Below are 12,321 nucleotides of genomic sequence, written 5' to 3' on the forward strand. Positions count from 1 at the left end.
GAATCTTTACTGTTTTTGTTAAGTATTTAAACTCATTAGTTGTTTAAATAATGGGTTTAAGATAAGGGTCATCTAGTTTTGATGGGAAAAGTCACTGAGTGTACTTTTTTAGGAATGTGTGAAAATGGAAACGTAACACGAGCAATCCTTTTAATTGCAGACTTTATGTGAGTGCATTGCTAAGTTCTTTTTTTTTTTTTTTTTTTTTTTTTTTCATAAACTTTATTACAGCCAAGCTAAGTTTGAAATCTTGCTTCAAAACATTGCTCAGTATTAACTGTCAGAAGATGTGTTACAGGATCACATGAGGAATTGTTAGGCAGGTGGCTGAGGAATGCCAATTACAGAACAAAGTGCTTCTCCAGAGATTGTTGCATCCCTCATAGGTATTTGGGGAAGAACACTATTAAGTATAAAGACAGGTCAACTTAAAAGTATAGGCATTACATGTTTAACTTATAAGCCATAAAAAAATGCATTAGAATAAAAACGTAATGAATTCATATCTCTTTTCAAAAGGAAAGCCTGACACAGAAGTAGCAATAAAGCTAATAAATGACAATCATCAGATGAAATAATTTGGAAGCAGCTTGTCCCTAAAATAGATGGGCCTGGACAAGTGGTTAGGAAGGAAACACAATGTGCTTTTAACGATTTGTGGAAAAAAAGTGTTCAGTTTCCTGTTGCCAAACAAAGTTCTGTTTTACTATATAAATTTTCTACTTTAATTACTGACCAAATGCTTTACTAAAACTCCGTTTCTGGCCTCTGTTTTGGAATCTGTTATTCCTGTTGCCACCTCCTGATCGCTGTCCTCTGAAGTTTCTATTTCCTTCCCGCTGTCCCCTGAAGCTTCTGCGTCCTTCCCGCTGCCCTCTGTGACCCCGACTGCCTTCCCGCTGGCCCCTGAAGTTGCAGTATCCGTCCCGCGGTCCTTCCAGCTCTGGTTGCTCTGTAGCCACAGAGAGTTGCCAGCGCCGTGAATCATGCCATTTTTCCTGTATTTCTGTTACTGCTGCAGTAGGGACATCAAAGCAAACACCCTGCTTTCCTTTAAGAAAGACCATTCCCTTCGCTTTGGAATCAATCTCTTCACCCAGTTGCTCTTTAAGTTCTTTCCAAGCATAACTAATGTTAGGCATTTCAATTGAGCACTTCAAGATCATGGTCACAAAGCCCACATCTGAGTTGATCAAGGAGCGCTGGTCTACAGATGTGGCACCTGAAATATGGGCCAGAGCTGCCGCGAGGGCTTCCACAGCCCCCTTCTCCTCTATCAGTTTCTCAGCGGATTGCTTAAAGTGACTAATAGCAGTGGGAGGAACAGAATCCAAAAGCCTGATGGCATCTTTGCTGGAAGCTTTTATTATCTCTGTTGCAGAAGGAACACCTATTCGTTTAAATTTAATTCCCGCTTTTTGCTCCACTTGTGCTAACTGATATTCTTCCTTGTGCTGATAGAAGCAGATGCAAATCCCAGTCCTTCCAGCTCTACCCGTTCGCCCAGAACGATGAATGTAAGACTCCACATCCTTTGGTGGAGAACTTTGTACAACCAGATCAACCTCAGGGATGTCTAACCCTCGCGCAGCAACGTTGGTTGCAACCAAAACTCCAAAATCACCATTTCTAAAACCTTTCAGGGTGATTTCCCTTTGCTTCTGTGGAATGTCTCCATGTAATGACTGGGCATCCAGCTTTATGGACCCATTCTGAGACAATTCCTGGGCTTCTTTCTTCGTTTCACAGAAGATGATGGTGCGCCCATGAAAACCACTGTACACTCGGATCACATCCCCAATAACTGCTGCTCTCTGGGTCCAGTGGCACTTGATAGCCAGATGCTCCACAGTTATTGCAGTTTTCTGAGTCTTTTTACCAATCAGGTCCACCTGTTCATATGTAGATTTCATGTATTTCTTAGCAACATTAAATACCCAATGAGGGCAAGTTGCAGAAAAGAGCAGTGTCTGGGGATTGTCTTCTGAATCTTTCTTGTATGCCACACTTAAAATCTCTTCCACTTGGTCAGCAAACCCCATATCCAACATCTGGTCAACTTCATCCAAGACAACATGCTTAAGTTTGGTGAGATCTAGCTTGCCATTCTGCAGGTGGTCTTTGATACGACCTGGCGTCCCAACCAGGATGTCAATCCCATTCCGCATACGTTCAATTTGACCTCCATAAGGAGTTCCGCCATAAAAACAAGCCACTGCCAACTTTTTGGTGATGTCACTGAAGTCTTTGCTTACTTGATTTGCCAATTCCCTTGTGGGTGCAAGAACCAGTACCTGAGGAGCACGGCCTCTCTTCCGGTCTTGCAGTTCTCCCAGAAGCTTCTCAATCAAAGGGATAGCAAAGGAGAATGTCTTCCCAGTTCCTGTCCATGCCTGTGCAATTAAATCTTTTCCACTATACACATGGTGAAATGTCTTTGCTTGTATAGGAAACAGGAAGGTCACCCCACGGGCTTTGAGAAGTTTAATCGTCTCTTCAGATATGGGGAAATTAGAGAAAGCTCCTTCTTTTTGTTCCACAGGTATCTCCTGTTCCAACTCACTGTTACTTTCTTCACTGGCAGCTTCGTTTGAATTAGAGTCAGGTCCAGAATCAGAGAATCCATTCTTTAGTTTGGAGCTTTTCTCCCCAATTTCTCCATTCATTTCCTTTTCTTTCTTCATCTTCTTGGGCTTAGGAGCACCTACTTCTTCTTCAGAAGGCTCCTCATTTTTTTTAACTTTTTTGGTTTTAGAAGAGACATCTTTCTTTTCCATGGGCTCTTTGGGTTTTTTTACACTTTTGGTTTTAGGAGAAATCACATCATCTTGAGAGGGCTCCTCTTTATTTTTTCCCTTTTTGGATTTAGGAGAATTCATGTCAACCTCAGAAGGCCCTGCTTTCTTTTTAACTTTTTTAGCTTTCGGGGAAATAACTTCTTCCTTTTCTTCTGGTGCCTCTTCAGTCTTATTAGATTTTGGCTTCTCTTTTCTACCTTTCTTCTCATTTTGTTTTCGCGGTGTCTCTACTTTTCCCATGGCTCCGTCTGATTCCAAATCGGGGTCACTAAGGAGTTTCCCTGGCATCGTTCAGGACAAGCTGTGCCGGCCGGCCGATCTCAACCACCGCGTGGAGAGGAAAAGAAAGACCTCGCTAAGTTCTTATTTAAAGGCATAGTCTATGTGGCTTCATTATGTATTTATATTTAAAAAATACAATTATTCTAATGCTACCATTTATCTGTGAAAACTACCTTGGTTCAAATTCAGCTACCGTTAAAAATATTTGCTAGGGAATTGTTTCCCTAGCAACAGTTACTATGAACATAGACATTTCATCCCTGTGCATTCAGCTCCTTTTCCAATCCCACAACTGGCGTAAATGTTCATGGGTGGCAGTAAGGTTGAAAACTCAAATTCAATACAGAATGACAAGCTCGAAGTGAAAATATAATCAGATTTAAATCAATGTTTATACTAACACATTGACTAGGGCAATTGAAGAGACTATCAGACAAAGTTGGAAAGGCGTCCAAGTGTCACTTATGGAGGTTGAAAATGACAAGCAAAGATTTCTCAATGCTAAGATCCCTGTGGGTCCACTGCTATAAAAAATAGAAAATACCAGCCAAGTTTTGGGGACTGTCAAACTTTTTCCATTTTTCTGATGATAAAAATACCAATTCTAAAGAAAAATATGTCTAAGAGCAGCAGTTCAAGAGATAAGAGGGGTCTGGTTCATGTACACTTTGAAAAAATCAAAGATTTTATTTAATTTTCTTATTTAGCCGATTTCTTAAACACAATTGAAATGAGACTACAACTGCAAATCACTCTGGCATTCACAGTTGGTTGACCCTGATAAGATATTAGGTTTCTAAAATGAAGCATAAGAACATCTCAGAAAAAGAAAAAAGAAGACGAAGAAGAAGAAGAATAGCAATCAGCAAATGAGTGTTTGTTAAATTACAGCATGAAAGAGACGAAGTCAGGGCTACAGCACCATCCTCAGGAGGAAAACCGAGCGGGTCCGCTGTTAGGAGTGCAATGCGAGGGCTGCCGAACGTGACCAGCGGCTCGCACCCGTGGATCCTGGACACCGCGTCACACAGTCTTTTGTCTGTTACTTATCGATCCATCCATTTATTCATTCAGCATGTGTTTATTGAGCTCCTGCTAAGTGCCACACCGTCCTCAGTGTTGGGTCAAGTGCGGTAAGCAGTTCTGAAGGAATGACAGCTCGGTGACAAGAAAGACGGCTCCGCTGCAGAAGAGGCAGCGCACTGAAGCAGAGGAAGGCGGCCCAGCAGTCAGGCACCTGAGCGCCTCCCTGTCCCATTTACAGCCTGTGGGACGCTGAACCCCCCCGGGTCTTCCAGTTCATTCTATTTGTTACGAGTGATTAGAGAGGCACAAAACCACGCGAGGCTTACACTCTCAGGCACAGCTTTCCGCCCCGTAAAACGTTCCGCACTCGTACACATAAGGGTCCCACTGCGGAGGGCCCCCCGGGGGGCCGCAGCCCTCTCCTCCCCACCCGCACCCCCGCCCCGCCTGCTCTGTCCAGCCGGGCCTTTCCTGCCCTGGCTTGAAGTCTAGGCTAGGTCCCACCTTCCCTGTGCTCTTTCAGATAAAGGATTTCTCCAATAACATTTTGTCAAGAAGCTTCTCATTTCATTAATTTTAAAATGTCTTGCTTTCTACGATAGGAAATTGTTGGCTGGCCGTTCAAATCCCGTCATGGGAAGGGGGCATGATGAGACCCGTCTGTTCCATCGTGCCTGGTGCTTCTTCTCCATTTTGACCCCCACCTGGACCACAGCCGGGTGCCCACTGAGCTGCGAATGGGGAAGAGGGAGAGCTGGGAACAAGAAGGGTCTGCACTGGCAGGGCCGTTCGGGCCACGTGTTGGTGGCCAAGGACATTCAGCCCTGCATCCTAGACGCACAAAGGGACCCATTCATTTAGGGACGTCTCCCAACTGCAGGTTTCCTCTCTAGCAGGCCACTTAGTTTCCGCCCTCAGCCTCTGTTCTTCAGAGTGTAGTCCCAAAAAGCTCCCTGTTTGGGTCCCATTACCCATCTCGCATCCCTGTTTTCTGCACCACCCAGTTCGGGTCCACAGGCATCTCATGCTTCCTTTCCACAGCCGGCTCTGGGGACGGCGGCCTTCCTGGCCCGGCCTCCTCTTGGCGGCCTCCCGGCGGCCGGCCTGCCCCACGGCGCTGCCTCGGTAGGACATTCACGATGCCTGTCTCTCAGACGGGGACGGACTTGACTAAAAATTATGGTGAGTAATGACCTGGACCCAGAAACTCACTCAAGTCAGAGTTACTCACCCAGTTAGGGAGGAACAATTTCAGGCGGCTGCTTATGGCCAAGTACCACAGATGGTTTTGAAAATGTCTCCTCCTAAAACACAGTCTGTCGCTTTCAAGGTAAATGAGTTCCCGTGGGCAAGGTTTTTAAATGAAATGCCCAATTTTTGCATTTTGAAGACAGACTCCTCATGGCTTGCCTGATTCCATGCTGCATCAAGGATTAAAAGATAGGGGCTTTGTTTTAAACTAGTGCTTCTCCACTGTCCAAAGCCGGGGGGCGGGGGTTGGGGGGGAAGAACCTAATTTCTAGTAGCAATTTTGTTTGGCTTAACTAGTACATAAAAAGCTGGAACAATAATGACATTGAAATCCAATATTGTTCCACTAAAACCAAAGGCAGCCTTTCCTAATTGTGGGCTGGACTCTGTGTTGTCAAGTCTCGTTTAATAAGATAGAGGCATCGAGGCAGATTGTCCCTCTATCTCCAGCGTTAATCTTAGTTCTGCTAAACCAGAAAAGCTAAAATGGATTTGCTTTATGAAATAAAATCCACTGCTTTCATAGAGCTTTCAAAAGGTTTTTTCATATTAGTTCTTCAAAATTAAAAGCAGTCTGATGCATATATTGTAAACACAGTGCCATTTCTGACAAGAAAACTAACATCCGGAGAATCATCACTATAGTTCAGGGCATCATTTGCTGAACAAAAGTAAGTAGGCAAAAAAAGCAAGAGGTTCTATACATCTTTCACACAAACCACAATAAATAGAGGTGATCTCGCTGTACAAGCACTGCCCCAGAAGGTAATCTGCTGTCTCAATTATCCAAAGATGTTCTCGAATTATGTTCTGTCTTCTTTATAATAAAAACATAATAAAAAGGGTATTACTTTATTCAGAGGGAGGGAGGAGAGTAAATATGTTTATATGCTTTTCAAAAAATTTTTAATCTTCTGCGTAGGCCTGCAAGTCTCAGTCTAACTGTATGTGATGTAAGTTAGCAGAAATCAGACACGAAAACCCTAGATCAGCATTCACACTCCACCCTGAAATATCGTCTGTTACATAATACTAATCAGGTACAGTCCAATTCTGCGCGAAGTGACTAAACATAGGCGATCCTCCCATTGCCCTTGAAAGATGACATTTGAACTGAAGGATCTGCTTGCCACAACAACATGCTTCCCAAAGCACCCAGGTGTGGATCCAGATCAGATAGTATCTTACAAAGGAGTTGTCATTTTTCCACAAGTGAACATTTACTGATCTGAGTCATCTAAACCTGGAGGTCACTTTGCCCTCAAATGCTAATAAACTAGAAACATTTTTGCCTTTCATTTTTTTCTCCTATATATATTATCTTATGTAATTTATGTGTGCATATATATATACATATATATTTATATAATATAAATATGAAAGCAAGAGCCCTGACAGGTAGCAAATGTCTCCGTCCTCTCTGAGCATTATGAAATCGCAGTGAGAGGGCACGTGACCCTCTGCGGGATGACCAACTTCTCAGAAGATCAGACCCGAGGCATTTGCTACCACCCCATCAGTCTGCTTACCTGTGCTCAAGCCTGCTAACCTTGTAACTGGAGAAAGAAGCAAGAAGTCACAAACACATGCAGAATAAAAGCCATCCCAATACCGTTAAGTTAACCAAACAATCTTAGTAGAGAGGTTTCAACAAAAAAAAATTTACTCAACTTTTTTCCAAATTAAATTTTTTTGGTGTGCGATTCCTTAGACTCCTTGCTGTTCTAGGTCACAAATGTGACTAATAAAAGATTCAAAGGAAGAACAAATAAATAAGACAGAGTCTCTGTCCTGAAGCCACTCACAGGCTTGGTAGGAGATGCAGACGCACAACAAAGCTATACGTAGTGATAACCTCTCAGAGAGAGAGAATGCGCTCCACGCAGATGGAGAAGCCAGCCCTCAAAAAGCAGCTGTTTGGCTGTTGGGATAAAACCACATGGCTGATTTTATAAGAATTACCAAATACGGAATAAAAGGTAATTTATAAAATATTTATTCTGAGCAAGTATCACATTAACTAAACAGTCCGGAACTCAAATCAAACTTTCTTTATGGAAGGAGCCATCATTGCAAACTTGTTTTCACATCTTCATTTTGTGGCTTTTTCATGTAAATGCAAAAATAGAATGGAAATTTCACAGTAGAAAATCAACAGTCTGAATTTGCATCGCTTCATAAATAAGTCAACAAAGGAAAAGAAAAAGCGGAAAGAGAGCAGCCTCCTTTCGCCCCTCACCCCGGGGCTGCATAGGACGCGGGGACCAGGGCCCTGCGGCCCTGGAGAGAGGTCCGCGCAAAGCGGCGCGGGGATCACGCCGGAGCAGACCCGGCCTGTGACTGGCCAGCTCGTGGGCCCCTGCTTCTTTGTCTGACTGGCATATAAAGTAAATAGAGGAATAAATAACAACATTCAGCCACACAAAATCATGCCTAAGATTTTCATAGGAAATCATTATCGCAAGAAAGGAAAACACGTGAACCGCTCCGCGATGGGCATGAGTCAGCATAATGGCTGCAATGGGGACTGCATGTATTGTATACGTGTGAGTCACTATCTATATGTACATAGATACACATGTACATACAGGGTCTGGCAGAAGGAAGGCCTGCCTGAGTGGGGCCGGTAGGGTAACAGTATGGGTGTAATAATTTATAGTTTTAATGTGAACATCTCACCTAAAATGTCATACAGTGTGTTTGAGTGTGATATTGTTATGTTACAGAATTACGTGCTTATGATTTTGTAATAAAAGAGTTTGTGATAAAAAGGGGCGTTATTTGTGCTGGACCCTGTGTGTGTGTGTGTGTGTGTGTGTGTGTGTGTGGCGTTATTTTTGACTCTCTAGTGAGAACGAACATACATGAAAGCTCTCTACAAACTGTAAGATACTGCCTAACATAACCTTCTAATCATCAGCTTTAGGTAAGCTGGTTTCATTGGAGTGACTTAGTCTCCCTAAACCATTGTTTCTTGTTACTTAAGAACCAAGAAAAATGCACAGCAGTGAACCTGAGTCTTAAGGAAAGGGAGTTTAAAAAAAAGGGAATTTTAACCAAAAACCAAGCATCCATTTAGCAAACCTTCCTCACAGGTGCCAACAGCTCCCCTGGGTGCCTGGATCAAACACGGAACCGGGCCGCACGGGAAGCCTTGCCCACCTGGGCCACGGGAGTGGTCGGCGAACTTGACTGAGGCAGGGAGAGCAGAGGCTGTGGATCCTGCCCGCAGGGGTGGGAGGGCAGGGCGGGGGCCGTTGCCTCCCTGCTGTCACTGTACAGAAATGTGACTGAAAGCCAGTGAGACCTCTGCATTTTTCTCCAAACATAAAAGTCCGGAACGAAGACGAGAGTCTACACGCCTGCTGTTTTCTGCAGCCCTAGAATTTCCACATGAGGTAATTTCCTGGAGCAAATCATTCCAGTCTGTCACCAATTTCATACAGAGCTCTCTTGTATGCTTATTAGACTTTTCTTTATTAAAAAAAAAGTAAACGTATTACTCCCTGATAAATAATTCCTCCCTAAATTTGCATATGTTAGTGCAAATTTAGCAAGCCTATCGCTCACCCTGTCAGGCGGCATTTAACCCGCGGCTTTGTAAGAGAAAAGGAAATGACATTACACCCAAGTGAAGGCCGCAGTTACCCCCGAAACGAGATGGCCCCTCGGAAAAAATAATGCCATTCTGAAAGCTGCATAATTCCCGGCACATCACTGAAGACTGATTTTGTGCTTCAAGCTGATAGTGGCCACAAAAGAGAGAGAGAACTTGGCCGCGTGACAGCCATTACCTTGATGAGGGATAGCCTTTGCTCAGAGAGAGTGACACAGCTGTCCTGCACAGGCTCCCGGCTGTACGCGTCTCGCAGCCATGGGAACTGTGCCTCGTGAACAAGCCTTAAAGGCACTGAGTTGAATTGAGGGGAGTTGTCTAGATGCCCTTTAGTCTCTCCAAACACCGCAGGCGTTGGGGGCAGTTTTCGGCCCTGCGGTGGATTTCCTCTAATCCCTCGGGTGCTGAATAAGTTCCTGTTTGCCCACCTTCATCCAGCTCGGAAGGAGAAGAGGATACAACTGTTCTTGTTCACCAAAGAATCCAGGATCCAGAAACTAGAAGGACAGTGCTTGCCCCCTCGTGTTCCAGATGCTCTGCACACGCCGGAGCACACGAAGTGAGGGCAAAGGGGAGGAATGTAACCAAACGCCGAAAGAAGGTCCTCCTGCCCGGGCGGCGTGTCCTCCTGGAAGACAGGGAGACGGCACAGGCGTTTGGTCCGGTGGAGGTAGCCAGTGACAAATCAGTCACATAGAGAAGAAAACCGTGTAATGAAAAGTGTCACTGTTTGAGAAACATTGAAAACCCTAGGAGAGACCTCGCGGCTGCGTGGAACACCTCCCGCCACGCCCCGCTAGGAAAGCCTCTGCTGCTGAATAGTGACTGGGCGGAGGGACGGTCACCGCCCCCAGTGCTGGCCGGGCTCCCGTATTGCCCCCAGAAGGAAGAGGAATCGCCTCTTGGTCCAGCCCTCGTGCCCTGAGCGGGCAGTCACTTAGTAGCAGAGGCCAGGATGCAGCCCGAGCTTCGGTAAACTAAGCATTTCCCAAAACTCCAATGTTGTTCAGGCCTCAGGAGATTAAATTTTGATCAGGATGTAGTTTAAAGAGCAAAGCAACCACATTTCCATTCCATAAAAATCAAACCAACCAACCAAAACACCCAAAACAAAAATCCATCTGTTGGGGTGTTTTAAATGGCATGATGAAGTTACTTTTCACCCTTTGCAACCCCGATGTTCACTGAAATCCAGCCACCAAGACCCGTGGCTGTGGACGGAGACTCTGGGCATTCAGGGCAAACGCTTGTTTTAGGGAGAGCGACTTGCCTGCAGCAGACACAGGCTGAAAGCTTTTCATGCTGAAGGAACATTCTGGGCTCCTGAAAGGAAGCAACAGATGCGCCGAGTGTGGGGCTGGAGCCGCTTCGGCCACACATGCCCATTCAGGTGAAACACACACACCCCTGGTGTCTGGTGACAGAGGCAGGTGCAAAAAAACAGGAGGCCACTCCACAGGACGCCAGGGGCCTCGGCTATGGAAAAGAACACCCTGCTCATTTGGGATAGGCAGCTAGGAAAATAACAAGCTATGTCTGCTTTGGTTTTTACGTAGGACATCCTAAGACTAAGACAGCTGCAGCATTGTCCCTTCCGGTTGCTGACCCAGTGAATGGGGCCATGGATAAGGCAGAAGAGAAAAAGGAACGGGGTCGCTGAGCTGATGGCTCCAGCAAGGCGGCCGAACCTGAGGCTGCAGCGCACGGCGCCCTGGCTGTCGGTCCCCCGTCAGCACGCCCGGGTCCTGTTCCCCTGGCTGCAGCCACTCGGCATCGGACCCGCGACCAAGGGCTCCCCTCTGCTCTGGCGCGCCCTCTCCTCCCGCCTTTGCCAACAGTGCCCAGTTGCTCTTCATGGCGTTGCACTGCTGCCACCAAGGGTACTTATAGCGGCATTGAAAACAAAATTTAAATTCCAAATATTCCAATATATCCATATATATTCTCTCTCTCACACACACACACACACACACACAGTCTTTTCAGAAAGTATCCAGCCATGGAATATGAAAAATAGATATTTCTTGAAGAAGATACAAGACACAAGAAACATTGTCCATAGGACAATGACGCTGACTGGGCCTTTGTTTTGGGATCACAGCTGTAGACCCACGATTCACCTCTGGTTGTGACCTTCTTGAGGAAACCTGGTTCATTACAGGCAGTTTGAATCAAGTCATTAAAAACTGCAGCATGATGTTCCTTCTGCTCTGGTAGCAGAAGCTGCGGAGTGAATTTTGCTGCGACACGTTTCCTGCCAAGACCCTGTGTCAAAATCTCGAACATGGTAGTTTTTAGGGTCCCCAGATCAGCTTGTAGTCCTTGCGCTGCCAGTTGCCGACCTGTGCTGCTTGCAGCCCACACACATTCAGCATTCAGTGGCAGGCCTTCCAGAACATGGGTCACTTTCAACAGATTCTTGACCATCTTTGGAATGTTCGTGCCACAGTTATTTGTGTTGCACTCATTGCATCGTCCCCGAAAGCCTTCTGAATCATCTGAATAGTTTCTGAGGAGAAATGTTCAAGTTTAACGCAAAATTTGATGCAGATTCATTGTTCTACTCATTTAGTCCTTTTTGAATGCGATGGCCACACAGTGCACATGCTCACTCAACGGCGTCCCCCACACTGATGAGTATAGAGAAGTTGTCATTGGTCACGCGTGCTCATCCCAGTCCACTCTCCTTGGCTGCCAGGTGACACTGATGTTGTGCAAACTGTTCTTGGAAAATTAACAATGGCTGGACTTTTTCTGGACGGGCTATATATAAAGCAGTTTGGAAAAAGGCACTTTGTTGATACAATTTTTAAAAGTAGGAAGAGGGCTCCCTGATCAGAAACAAACACTATTCGTGGCCTCACAGTTTTCCGGATTTAAATGTTTTCTGCTCTGTACAATTCCTTCAAATGTCTTCTGCAGAGAGTCTATTTAACATTACTGTATTCATATGGCTTTTGCCTCCTATTTCTAAAGATAGTGTGCAAGTAAAGATAGAAAATTCCAAATCATTTCTGATCATTTTATATCCGTCAGACACACAAAAGATGCAGTGATGTTTAGGAAGCACTAAGGGAAGGCGCAGAGGCATTACACTTACTTACTACACAGACACGCATGTTTATTGAGCATTAGCTGTGTCCCAGGAAGCTGACTGAATCCTCTCCATGCATGATTGCATTTAATCTTCCAGTGACCCCATCAAAGAAGGTGTAGGGACCACTGCAATTTTACAAATGAGAGGGGGAGGTTCAGTAGCACACTGAATTCCTCGTAGCTGCCAAGGAGGAGAGCCACAGCCGACACTGAGTCTGGAAACTTCAAACGGCTTACCATCCAAAATGGAAA

General features: G+C 45.2%; 1 protein-coding gene across 1 annotated transcript; it reads right to left on the reverse strand.

Moving 5' to 3' along the window:
* Positions 1-254: 254 nt before the first annotated feature.
* On the reverse strand, positions 255-3,144 carry LOC129071962 (nucleolar RNA helicase 2-like). Its single transcript, XM_054575328.1, has one exon. It carries the CDS (start codon positions 3,084-3,086, stop codon positions 729-731), a length of 2,358 nt encoding a protein of 785 aa, XP_054431303.1. The 5' UTR covers positions 3,087-3,144; the 3' UTR covers positions 255-728.
* Between the last annotated feature and the right edge of the window lie 9,177 nt (positions 3,145-12,321).

This window comes from Pteronotus mesoamericanus, unplaced genomic scaffold, assembly GCF_021234165.1.
Source record: "Pteronotus mesoamericanus isolate MK-2021 breed Mesoamerican mustached bat unplaced genomic scaffold, CSHL_Meso_final contig_29, whole genome shotgun sequence".
NCBI lineage: Eukaryota > Metazoa > Chordata > Mammalia > Chiroptera > Mormoopidae > Pteronotus > Pteronotus mesoamericanus.